The sequence below is a fragment of the Periplaneta americana genome, chromosome 11, assembly GCF_040183065.1.
Source record: "Periplaneta americana isolate PAMFEO1 chromosome 11, P.americana_PAMFEO1_priV1, whole genome shotgun sequence".
Classification (NCBI taxonomy): domain Eukaryota; kingdom Metazoa; phylum Arthropoda; class Insecta; order Blattodea; family Blattidae; genus Periplaneta; species Periplaneta americana.
Window position 1 is genome coordinate 144,528,902 of NC_091127.1, and position 12,503 is coordinate 144,541,404.

General features: G+C 35.8%; 1 protein-coding gene across 1 annotated transcript; it reads left to right on the plus strand.

The window, feature by feature from the left end:
• Positions 1–974: 974 nt before the first annotated feature.
• LOC138709413 (cuticle protein 21-like) lies at positions 975–5,135 on the plus strand. The gene is made up of 2 exons (XM_069840151.1): positions 975–1,110; positions 4,238–5,135. The coding sequence occupies exons 1-2, from the start codon at positions 1,099–1,101 to the stop codon at positions 5,066–5,068; spliced, it is 843 nt and encodes a 280-aa protein (XP_069696252.1). The 5' UTR covers positions 975–1,098; the 3' UTR covers positions 5,069–5,135.
• Positions 5,136–12,503: the final 7,368 nt, after the last annotated feature.

The window sequence follows — 12,503 nt, forward strand, 5'->3', positions numbered from 1 at the left end:
ATTGTTAAAATATTAAAATGAAAAATAAATCATTACATAACCTTACCGTTTGTTTTAAGTTCGCATTTATAGACTGGGGAAAAAAAAAGACAGACGTATATCACGGCCTGCTGGAGTATAGTAAACACAGAAAGCATTTTATAGCAACAATGTCGAAGAAAGATATTTTGGTTTTCCGAAGTTGCCGTCATTAAACAGAAACCAAGATGGAGATTTCATTGCAACTAATTAGAAATTCGTCTTTCAGGTATGTAATAAACGATCTTCGCACAAAATAATGTGCGATACACGAGCGGTATGTTTGTTTTCATGTTCTCGGAAATTAAAAAAGCTCAACTACGTTTCGCTTTTTCAATCTTTTCCTCGACCATGAAAACGTCAACATATCGCTCTTGTAACGTATATTACTATTCTTTATTTCGAAAATGTAAGAATTCACAGTCTCCTATGTACGGCTGCCATAGGATGAATAGATGTGTTTTTCCTTCCTCCTGAAAGATTTTATATTTTGCACATAGGAGTTATTGCAGGAACAACGACGATTTATATTATACCATCAGAACTACATTTGTCGCTGGTATAAATTAAATTTAAATAAAAATATCACGAAATTAGCCGTGTCAGGAAATTAACTGAGTTTGTCCTATTATTTTAGACAGCCGTTTAGTATTTATAAATATTTTTCAGAAGGTATGGTTAGATGCATATGGAATGCCGACACACTTCTTTTGTTTTGTACTGCAAGAGAAGATTTAACAGAATAGTGTTGTCCATCTACTGTGTTAAATCTTTAACAGGCACCGTGGAACCGTATAATTTTTGTGGACCTAGAGGAGGTGACAACAAATTGAATAATAATAGGGAGCCGCCTTAATTAGAAGCGTAAAAATGCAGGATTGCACAAAGTTGTGGTGGCAAGAGAACAAGTTCCAGTTTGTTGAGTGACCCACTTCAGGCTTCCTGTCACGCCCTCTATCTGCTTCTTCTCGCTTGTGGACACAGCGGCGACAACACCGACACCCGAAATGGGGAGCAGTGGTATATAAGCACCTAGGTCCTAGCTTCCAGCATCAGTCGCACAAACACGCATCACACAACATGACACGCACTGTAAGTATTCGCGAGGATTGCCCTTTTTAGCATATTAAATCACTTTCAAAAATTTGAAAATCAGTGGCATAGTTCTTTGGGGAAAAACAACCATGATGAGTAATTTATTTATTTATTTATCTATTTGTATACAACCATTTATTTGTTTATTTATTTATTTATTTATTTATTTATTTTCTGCATACAACTCTATATATATATATATATATATATATATATATATATATATATATATATATATATATATACACACAGAACCGAGTTCAAATTCTAAAAAGTGCAACTTGGAATTTGTAATGAGAAGGTTTTTCCGGAGGAGCTTTATCATTTCACAAAAATTTCTATTCAAATTCAAATTCAAATTTATTTACAATTTACATTTGAAATGAATACATATGAATACATACCCGAAATGAGCATATTCTCATGCTCGGGTACAGTCCAGTAAGCTTAGTCTACATAAATTTTACAGACAACAAAATAATAATGCTGATGATAGAAATAAACAATAATAATAATAATATTAATAATAATAATAATAACAATAATAGAATAATCGTGACGGAGATGATACATAGATAGTAATACAAAATAATTCATTAATAATAATAATAATAATAATAATAATAATAATAATAGTGATAATACAAAAATGTTTACAATAATAAAATAAATGCTAAGACGGATAAAATAAAATATAAAACCACTAGCGAGAGTTAACACAACTTAAATAAGCATATAATAACCGGAAAAAATGACGAGCTCGAAAAGCAACAGAAAAGTTCCTTGTATCGCAGACGACAGCAACCGCCGTATTGACATTGTGTTATGCATTAATGGTAGTAGGGGGGAGCCGAAGTCTACGTAACTGCCGTTCTCTTCGAATCTTCTCATACAATCATGGAAAGTTAATGCTGAAAAACAAAATGTCTACGGGTCAAACTGTTCATTATTACCAGGATAAATACAAATAATACTGAAATATATTAATCAAGTTTCATTTATAGATCTCCCCTTTTGTGCAAAAGGTATCATATCAAAATAAATTATTAATTAAAATTATGTTATTATTATCTTATATCATCATCCTACCTCGAAATTAATTAATACTAATACAATGCTTTATCATTTCACAAAATATTTCTATTATCTTATGTCATCACCCTACCTCGAACATGTACCATCCAGTAGGTTAGTCCACACCTGTGGAGTAACGGTCAACACGTCTGGCCGCGAAACCAGGTGGCCCGGGTTCGAATCCCGGTCGGGGCAAGTTACCTGGTTGAGGTTTTTTCCGGGGTTTTCCCTCAACCCAATACGAGCAAATGCTGGGTAACTTTCGGTGCCGGACCCCGGGCTCATTTCACCGGCATTATCACCTTCATTTCATTCAGACGCTAAATAACCTGAGATGTTGATACAGCGTCATAAAATAACCCAATAAAATAAATCCAGTAGGTTACAAAATATTATTATTTAGTACGTGGAATAAATTATTTGAATTGAATATCGTAATAGTAGAAAGGAAGAAAAATATAAATTTTTATGTGCTTTAGATTTTTGAGTGATCAGCAGTACTTTTTATGAAGATTCATACGAATATTCTTTGTTCTGATTAAGGTAATTTGATAAGTTTTGTGAAGATCTCTTATTACATTCCGTACATACATACTTCAGTCAATAATTTCAGATGAATTCTCGATTTGAGATATCAAATTCCATTTCTGTAGTAAGAATGGAAGAGGAACAATGATTGTTCATTCTTTATGTTTACTTAACAATAAGTATATCCCAACGTAGTAGCGTATTATTATTATTATTATTATTATTATTATTATTATTATTATTATTATTATTATTATTATTATTATTATGTACTGTTAACCTACTGACTGCCGTATTAATATTAATACAATTCCTCGTTCTTTCATGTTCAATTTTTAATTTAATAATTATAATATATTTTTGATCATTTTCTAACTTACCTATATATTTCAATACCTCCGATTCACCAAACTCACCTAGCTTAAATTTTTATTGTCAGAATTCCTCAATTAAAAAATGCTTACTTAGGTACCAGATTTGACCCAATATCTCTCTTATAATTTATTAATTTTGTCAGATTTCGTATTATATATCTAGTAAAATGTAGTGGCGTTTCTTTCTCTTGTGTATTTGGACTTGATTTCTTTCCTTATATTGCTTGGGCAAAGATTTAAGTTTATGCTTAATAATACAATATTTACTCAATTTATCTAAAAGTGAAATGAGCTTTATTTTATATTTAATCTAACAAGAAATTTTGTCAGTCAAGGAATTTTTCATTTCATTCCCAGAAAGATACTTCTTGTGTGAATCAAATTATTTGTCACTATTCATTATAATATTTGTTTTATAAACAGGTTGTCATCGCATAAAACTTTTGGTTCTTTACGAACTGCTCTATCTTAATGCAACTGAAGTCGGTATCAAGCATCTTCCTACCCCATTAGGCCTACTGTCCTTCATTCCTCGCACTTAATGCAAACTAAGTTTTTACTATTCTTGCTGACAGTATTTCGAATTCTATGTTTATGGAGACAAATCTTTCCTTCGTCTCTCCTCTGAATGTGTCCTGATGAATGAATTCGACTATCATGAGATACATAGGCATAACAATTATTAAGCTGTTGAATTTTGATTAATGTATAAACATATCACGAACAAGGTACCAGTATTACTAGCTTACGTTAGATTCATGTCATGCGCAATCCAGTAGAAAGAGGGAGGGACGGACAACTGGGCGGTTGCTGTGAAAATGCTTATTGATATATTTTGAAGCCTAAGATTTTAATCTCTTACAAGTGAAAGTAGATATGAGTTTTGAAAGGTTCGGTTCGACGCTCTTCTTTGGAGGGTACAGTTGTGCTGCCCCTAATGGAGCTTTATCCATACTACTTTTCCTCGTCATATGGTCTACATTGTAGTCCGAACTGTTTCATGTTTGTTGAAAGTTACTCCAGCTCCACATGAAAGCACTTGTTTTAATTTTTTGGGCTTTAATAAATACTACAAATACAGACGTGGAATTTGTGCAACCTCGTCTCGCTTTGCTGAACTTTTGAACTTAACAGCATTTTTCTTTCAGCTCTTCGTTTTCGCCGCCATCGTGGCTGTTGCCAGGGCAGGTCTGGTCGGCGCTCCCGCCGTCGTGGCTCCTGGTGCCCCTCTCGCTAGGGCAGTTGCCGCTCCTGTTGCTTACGCCGCCCCCGCCCCTGTCGCTTATGCCGCCCCTGCCGTAGCCAAAGTCGCCGTCGACACTGACTACGACCCCAACCCCCAGTACAGCTACGCCTACGACATCCAGGACGCTCTGACCGGTGACTCCAAGGGACAGCAGGAGAGCCGCAGCGGAGACGTCGTCCAGGGCAGCTACAGCCTGGTGGAACCCGACGGCACCCGCCGTACCGTCGAATACACCGCCGACCCCGTCAACGGATTCAACGCTGTCGTTCACCGTGAACCCGCTGTGGTCGCCGCCCCCGTCGCTAAGGTGGCCGCTCCAGTTGCTCTTGCCGCCCCCGTCGCTCGTGTCGCCGCCCCCGTAGCTGTAGCTGCTCCCGTGGCCCGTGTTGCCGCTCCCGTTGCTGTAGCTGCTCCCGTCGCCCGTGTGGCTGTTGCGGCTCCCGTTGCTCGTTATGCTGCCGCTGCCCCCATTGCCAGGGCTGCCTTCGCCGCCCCCGCCGTCAGCTACGCCGCTCCCTTCGCTAGGGCTGCTATTGCCGCCCCCGCCGTCGGCTACGCCGCTCCCTACGCTAGGGCTGCCATTGCCGCCCCCGCCATCGGCTACGCCGCTCCCTACGCTAGGGCTGCCATTGCCGCCCCCGCCGTTGGATATGCCGCCCCCTACGCCGCCGGCTACATCGGCAATGCTGTCCACACCTCCTACTCCGGATCTTACGCTACCTATGCCTACTAGTCTGCCTTCAGTCATGCTTGTAATTTATTGTTGTACTTCGCATATTCAATACATGTTCTCTACTTAACTCGTGACTTTTGTTTCATTCTGTACCCGTGAACCATGACCTGATCTCTCCCTTCTTCCCCGCCAGACTGCTTGGGCCGTTACTGTTTTTGAGCGGCCTCACAAATAGATTAGAAGTTTTGAGCTATGTGAATATAAAAAATGTAGGTTGAAGATTTATTTTTCAGTCGTTGACTTTACTATTTTGTATAATGTTATTAGGTGTTAACCTTTACATAATAAATTATACGACGTACGAACGTTTTCGTTGAGCCTGTCAACATCATCAGATACAAACTGTCATTTTACAATATCATTATTCTCAGTATTATCTACACAATCTACAAATATATTTCATGTTTTTATCACATGGGGATGAAATCTTTTAAAAGTATATGAATTAGCTTTCTAATGTTCAATTATAGATACCCCAAATATCATCATCATCATCATCATCCTTCACGAATTAGGCCTCTGTAGACCTGTTTCGGCCCCATCTAGCAGTCTTCTTAAAGGTCTTCCTGGTCGACGATGTCCTCTAGGTTTATACTGCACCATAATTTTTGGGATTCTTGAATTTTCCATTCTTCTTACATGATCTAGCCAATTTAATTTGTATCTGCTGATTTTTTCTTCTACTGACTCTACTTCTAATTGTTCTAAAATTTCTTCATTCCTTTTTCGGTCTAAAAGAGTATATCCTGCTGTCCTCCTGAAAAATTTCATTTCCGTTGCTTTGATTCTGTTCATGTCTTTTTTCTTTAATGTCCAAATCTCGCTTATGTATAAAAGGGAGGGTAATGCTAATGTATTATATATTTTTATTCTTGTAGATTTTTGTACTAATTTAGCTTTTAATGTATTGTTTATTATTCCTAGAATTTGTGTAAATTTGGTAATTTTCTTGTTCACATCTTTTTAATTTTGATAAGATATTTCACAACCCAGATAATTGAAATTTTGCACTTGTTCGAGGCATTGGTTATTGTGTATTATCTTACTTCTGACTGGGTCTTGTCCTAAAAATGCCATTACTTTTGATTTTTGTGCTGAAATTTCCATCCCAAAATCTTTTAATATTTTATTTAATGTATACAATCCTCTTTGTAAATTATCCTCTGAATTGGAAATTATGACTTGATCATCGGCATAGAGTAAGATATAAATATCTTACTCTATGCCGATGATCAAGTCATAATGTTAGAGCACTGGTTATTTTGATTCCTGACGTGTAGATTTGGTTCCATTTTAAAATAATTTCATTTATAATCAGATTTTTTGTATTCGACAGATAATGGAGAAAAAATGGGAGTATAAGGGTACAGTACATCGGTTATTCATAGATTTAAAAAAGGCATATGACTCGGTTAAGAGGGAAGTATTATATGATATTCTTATTGAATTTGGTATTCCCAAGAAACTAGTTCGATTAATTAAAATGTGTCTCAGTGAAACATACAGCAGAGTCCGTATAGGTCAGTTTCTATCTGATGCTTTTCCAATTCACTGCGGGCTAAAGCAGGGAGATGCACTATCACCTTTACTTTTTAACTTCGCGCTAGAATATGCCATTAGGAAAGTTCAGGATAACAGGCAGGGTTTGGAATTGAACGGGTTACATCAGCTTCTTGTCTATGCGGATGACGTGAATATGTTAGGAGAAAATACACAAACGATTAGGAAAAACACGAAAATTTTACTTGAAGCAAGTAGAGCGATCGGTTTGGAAGTAAATCCCGAAAAGACAAAGTATATGATTATGTCTCTTGACCAGAATATTGTACGAAATGGAAATATAAAAATTGGAGATTTATCCTTCGAAGAGGTGGAAAAATTCAAATATCTTGGAGCAACAGTAACAAATATAAATGGCACTCGGGAGGAAATTAAACGCAGAATAAATATGGGAAATGCGTGTTATTATTCGGTTGAGAAGCTCTTATCATCCAGTCTGCTGTCCAAAAATCTGAAAGTTAGAATTTATAAAACAGTTATATTACCGGTTCTTCTGTATGGTTGTGAAACTTGGACTCTCACTCTGAGAGAGGAACATAGGTTCAGGGTGTTTGAGAATAAGGTGCTTAGGAAAATATTTGGGGCTAAAAGGGATGAAGTTACAGGAGAATGGAGAAAGTTACACAACACAGAACTGCACGCATTGTATTCTTCACCTGACATAATTAGGAACATTAAATCCAGACGTTTGAGATGGGCAGGGCATGTAGCACGTATGGGCGAATCCAGAAATGCATATGGCGTGTTAGTTGGGAGACCGGAGGGAAAAAGACCTTTAGGGAGGCCGAGACGTAGATGGGAGGATAATATTAAAATGGATTTGAGGGAGGTGGGGTATGATGATAGAGACTGGATTAATCTTGCACAGGATAGGGACCGCTGGCGGGCTTATGTGAGGGCGGCAATGAACCTTCGGGTTCCTTAAAAGCCATTTGTAAGTAAGTAAGTAAAATAAAGTTGGTGATAGTGGACAACCTTGTCGAACTCCATTATTAACTAATTTTCTTTCGGATATACAGTTATTTATTTTGACACTTATTTTGCTGTCTGTGTAGATTTCTATTATATTTTGTAATAGCAAATTTGGAATATTTTTATCTTGTAATATGACGAATAAAAGGTATCTTCGGACTTTATCAAAAGCTTTCACAAAATCAATAAAAGCTATATGGGTTTCTAAATTAAATTCTCTTCTTTTTTCTAACAATAGTTTGATACCCCAAATGTCAACATTTAAAATATACTTATACAATTTTTGCAAGTCATCACATGAGAACAATATTATAAACGATATAGTGATATAAGCTAAAAGTGAGATTAAAATATAAAATAAAAGATGAGCTAACTCTCTTCCATGTTATGCTATGCATGTGAGGATTTGCTAGGAATCATATACTATAATATGGAAATATGAATAATTTGTAACAAAACATTGTAATTTGCAAATCCTCACATGCATAGCATAACATGGAAGAGAGTTAGCTCATCTTTTATTTTATATTTTAATCTCACTTTTAGCTTATATCACTATATCGTTTATAATATTGTTCTCATGTGATGACTTGCAAAAATAGTATAAGTATATTTTAAATGTTGACATTTGGGGTATCTACAATTGAACATTAGAAAGCTAATTCATATACTTTTAATAGGTTTCATCCCCATGTGATAAAACATGAAGTGTATTTGTAGATTGTGTAGATAATACTGAGAATAATGATATTGTAAAATGACAGTTTGTATCTGATGATGTTGACAGGCTCAACGAAAACGTTCATACGTCATATAATTTATTATGTAAAGGTTAACACCTAATAACATTACACAAAATAGTAAAGTCAACGACTGAAAAATAAATCTTCAACATACTCATAGACTTTTCTGAAAATTACGCATAATGAATTGCAAAATAAAAAATGTAGGTCTACTTCTTCAGATGGTGTCGAGGGCATATGTCAGTTGTCTTCCATAATGATGTGGAGCGTCTTGATTTCCAGCCCAGCATAATGATATTGAACCTCATTTCAATCTTTGCTTTTGGTCTATTGAAAACTTGCAGTTTATGACTTATGCCCTTTTACCCCGCATCATATCCTGTTAATTCATTTTTCTTTATGAAGTCCCTGCATATACGGAAAGATCATCCTTCTTCGTGACTTAGAAATAGGCTACATAAGAAAAAGGAGTCTGCGGTAGAGCTCACAGCCCGGCGCTAGCTAGAAAGTCCTCGCTCCATCTTTCTTACTCTTCGTTTCATAACTTGTTCAGGTTCTTCTTTTAGAATTAGGTTTATTAATTTCTATACGCGGGAAAAATTAGTTTATGTCTCGTATTTCATACTTGGGTCACTTTACTACCTAGCCTATGATATGAACGCCGACATTCTTTTCGTGGGTAAGTTAAAGATTGTCGAATCTTTAGGCCTATGCTATCTACCCAATCCCGATAGGTACGAGTATTAAAACGCAAGGAAGCTATGCTTCACAGTTCCATTTGTGCCTTAATGGCGTTTCCATGAAGAATCGATCTTCAGTGCTCGAAATGTTTTTTTACTTCTATATAAAACTCGGGGACTCTTTTTGTGGGTAAAGACTGTCGAATCTTGATGCTATCTACCAATTCCCGATAGGTATTAAAACGCAAGGAAGCTATGCTTCACAGTTCCATTTGTGCCTTAATGATGTTTCCATGAAGAATCCATCTTCAGTGCTCGAACTGTTTTTTACTTCTATCTAAAACTCGGGGACTCTTTCTGTGGGTAAAGGCTGTCGAATCTTTATGCTATCTACACAATCCCGATAGGTACGAGTATTAAAACGCAAGTAAGCTATGCTTCACAGTTTCATTTGTGCCTTAATGATGTTTCCATGAAGAATCCATCTTCAGTGCTCGAAGTGTTTTTTATTTCTATCTAAAACTCGGGGCCTCTTTTTGTGGGTAAAGGCTGTCGGATCTTGATGGTATCTACCAATTCCCGATAGGTATTAAAACTCAAAGACTCTATGCTTCAGAGTTCCATTTGTGCCTTCATGGCGTTTCCATGAAGAATTCGTCCTCAGTCTCGGATTATCTTTATTATTTTTTTACTTCTATTTAATTATATATTTACCTTTGAGTGAGTTTTTGACTCATATGTACAGCCTTAGACACACAAAATGACCGGTCTCCTGTAGTTTGAATTTGTCTAAGTCCACTTCTGGCATCTCCTGTTTCACAAGACTAGGAAAAGAATATTTTACACCTTATTTATTCATAACACTTGACTTATAAACAGACAGAAAAAGCAACAAACAAACAAAATAAAGGAAAAAAAAAGAGCGTATCGTGCAAAAGAAATTCTTTCAAGTGAAGCTAAACCTAAGCTCTCATGGAATCAAGCGAAGTCTTCCGAAGGAGACTTTATGTATGGTAGCCGATTATTTTTTTGTCTAATAAGAACGCTTGGTCCAGTTAGGTCTATAACTTATTCTTTTTCTACTCCTATGTCTCTATTAATTTTATACTATACATTGGTTAGATCTAAACTTGAATACACACTTGTTGTCTGGAATTCCTTAACTTCCACCGACTCTGTTAAATTTGAAAATATTAAAATAAAATGTATTTCCTTATGTACTTTTCTATTTATACCCAATTCCTGTGTTTATAATTATAAGATTAGCTGCAAATAATTTGTTGTAGACTATATTCTAGACGTCAAGATCTTGATTAGGTTATTTATTTTTTGTAAGGTCATACTTACTTACGCCTGCTTACTGGCTTTTAAGGAACCCGGAGGTTCATTGCCGCCCTCACATAAGCCCGCCATTGGTCCCTATCCTGAGCAAGATTAATCCATTCTCTATCATCATATCCCACCTCCCTCAAATCCATTTTAATATTATCTTTCCATTTACGTCTCGGCCTCCCTAAAGGTCTTTTTCCCTTCGGCCTCCCAACTAACACTCTATATGCATTTCTGGATTCGTCCATACGTGCTACATTCCCTGCCTATCTCAAACGTCTAGATTTAATGTTCTTAATTATGTCAGGTGAAGAATACAATGCGTGCACCTCTGCGTTGTGTAACTTTCTCCATTCTCCTGTAACTTCATCCCTTTTAGCCCCAAATATTTTCCTAAGCACCTTATTCTCAAACACCTTAACCTACGTTCCTCTCTCAAGTGAGAGTCCAAGTCTCACAACCATAAAGAACAACCGGTAATATAACTGTTTTTTAAATTCTAGCTTTCAGATTTTTTGACAGCAGACTGGATGAGAAAAGCTTCTCCACCGAATAATAACAGGCATTTCCCATATTTATTCTGTGTTTAATTTCCTCCCGAGTATCATTTATATTTGTTACTGTTGCTCCAAATTATTTGAACTTCTCCACCTCTTCAAAAGATAAATTTCCAATTTTTTAAGGTCATAAAAGATGAAATTGATTGTGAATCCTTCTCAAATAATAGCAGTCTTCGAATTCCTACAAAAGAATTAAGATGTGAAAAAAAAATATGCTAGAATTTCAAAATCTCTTTCTCCGGTTTGCACATGCATAAACATTGCCAATTTGCATGCAATTAATTTAGATCCATTTAATGTATAGTATTTACTTTATTGGTGTTGTATGCCACTTTGTTGTCATTAATCTATTATGTATTTTGTTAGTATTGTATTTATTTATTACACTCGTTATCATTTATATCCATTGTTTTTATATTCATTTAATATTCTGCCTTTTTATATTCTTGTCTATTGTATTGTTTTGTATTGTGCTGAACTTTAATTGATCTCTGGTTGTTATACAGCACATAAATATTAGGTAATAATAAATAAATAAAAATAAATCGCCCATTTCTATGGTGGATCAAATAATAATAATAATAATAATAATAATAATAATAATAATAATAATAATAATAATAATAATAATAATAAATCGAATAGCAGACAGACTATTTTGGTCTTTTCTCTGCCCTAACACCATGTCGACCACTTACCTTACAGCGTTACTGGGATGAAGTCGATACTAGTGTCAACAATGTTTGAACATGAGAGAGACAACCAGGACATTACAAACTTCGTCTTATTTCATATGAAAAACTAATCGCAAGATCTGTGCTAAAAAACGGTCAGCGCGTCTGGCCGCAAAACCAGGTGGCCCGGGTTCGAATCCCGGTCGGGCAAGTTACCTGGTTGAGGTTTTTTCCGGGGTTTTCCCTCAACCCAATATGATCAAATGCAGGGTAACTTTCGGTGCTGGACCCCGGACTCATTTCACCGGCATTATCACCTTCATTTCATTCAGACGCTAAATAACCTGAGATGTTGATACAGCGTCGTAAAATAACACAATAAAATACAATAAAATAAATAAATCTGTGCTAAAATCCTTAAGCAGTTAAAACATAAAGGGTTGGAAGTGGAGGACAACAATCTATATATATATATATATATATATATATATATATATAATTTGAACTGGTAATGGAAATTACGGGAAAACGGCTGAACGGATTTTAATGAGTGACCCCTCATTTTCATACCTGGCATCCAACGTTTTTCGGAAAAGTACTAGTTTTCAGTGAAATGTCAATTTTCCTACATAATTTTCCTATTTTCCAAAATCCATCTGTAGTCAGTTTTGAGAACTAATTTTATCGAACCACGGCCGACTTGATTGAATTTTAGAACAAAACACACACCACAATAAACAATAGGCTATTACACGAAGGCTATGACCTGCAGGATTGCCGACATATTTAGAGCTCAGTTCAATTTGTTATTAAAAGCTGATTCTGCAGTGTATAACAATTTTCTGAGTACAGCTGTGTATTGGATATTCAAATCTACGAAACTTAAGGTGGTTTGATGACATTATTACCATTAGAAA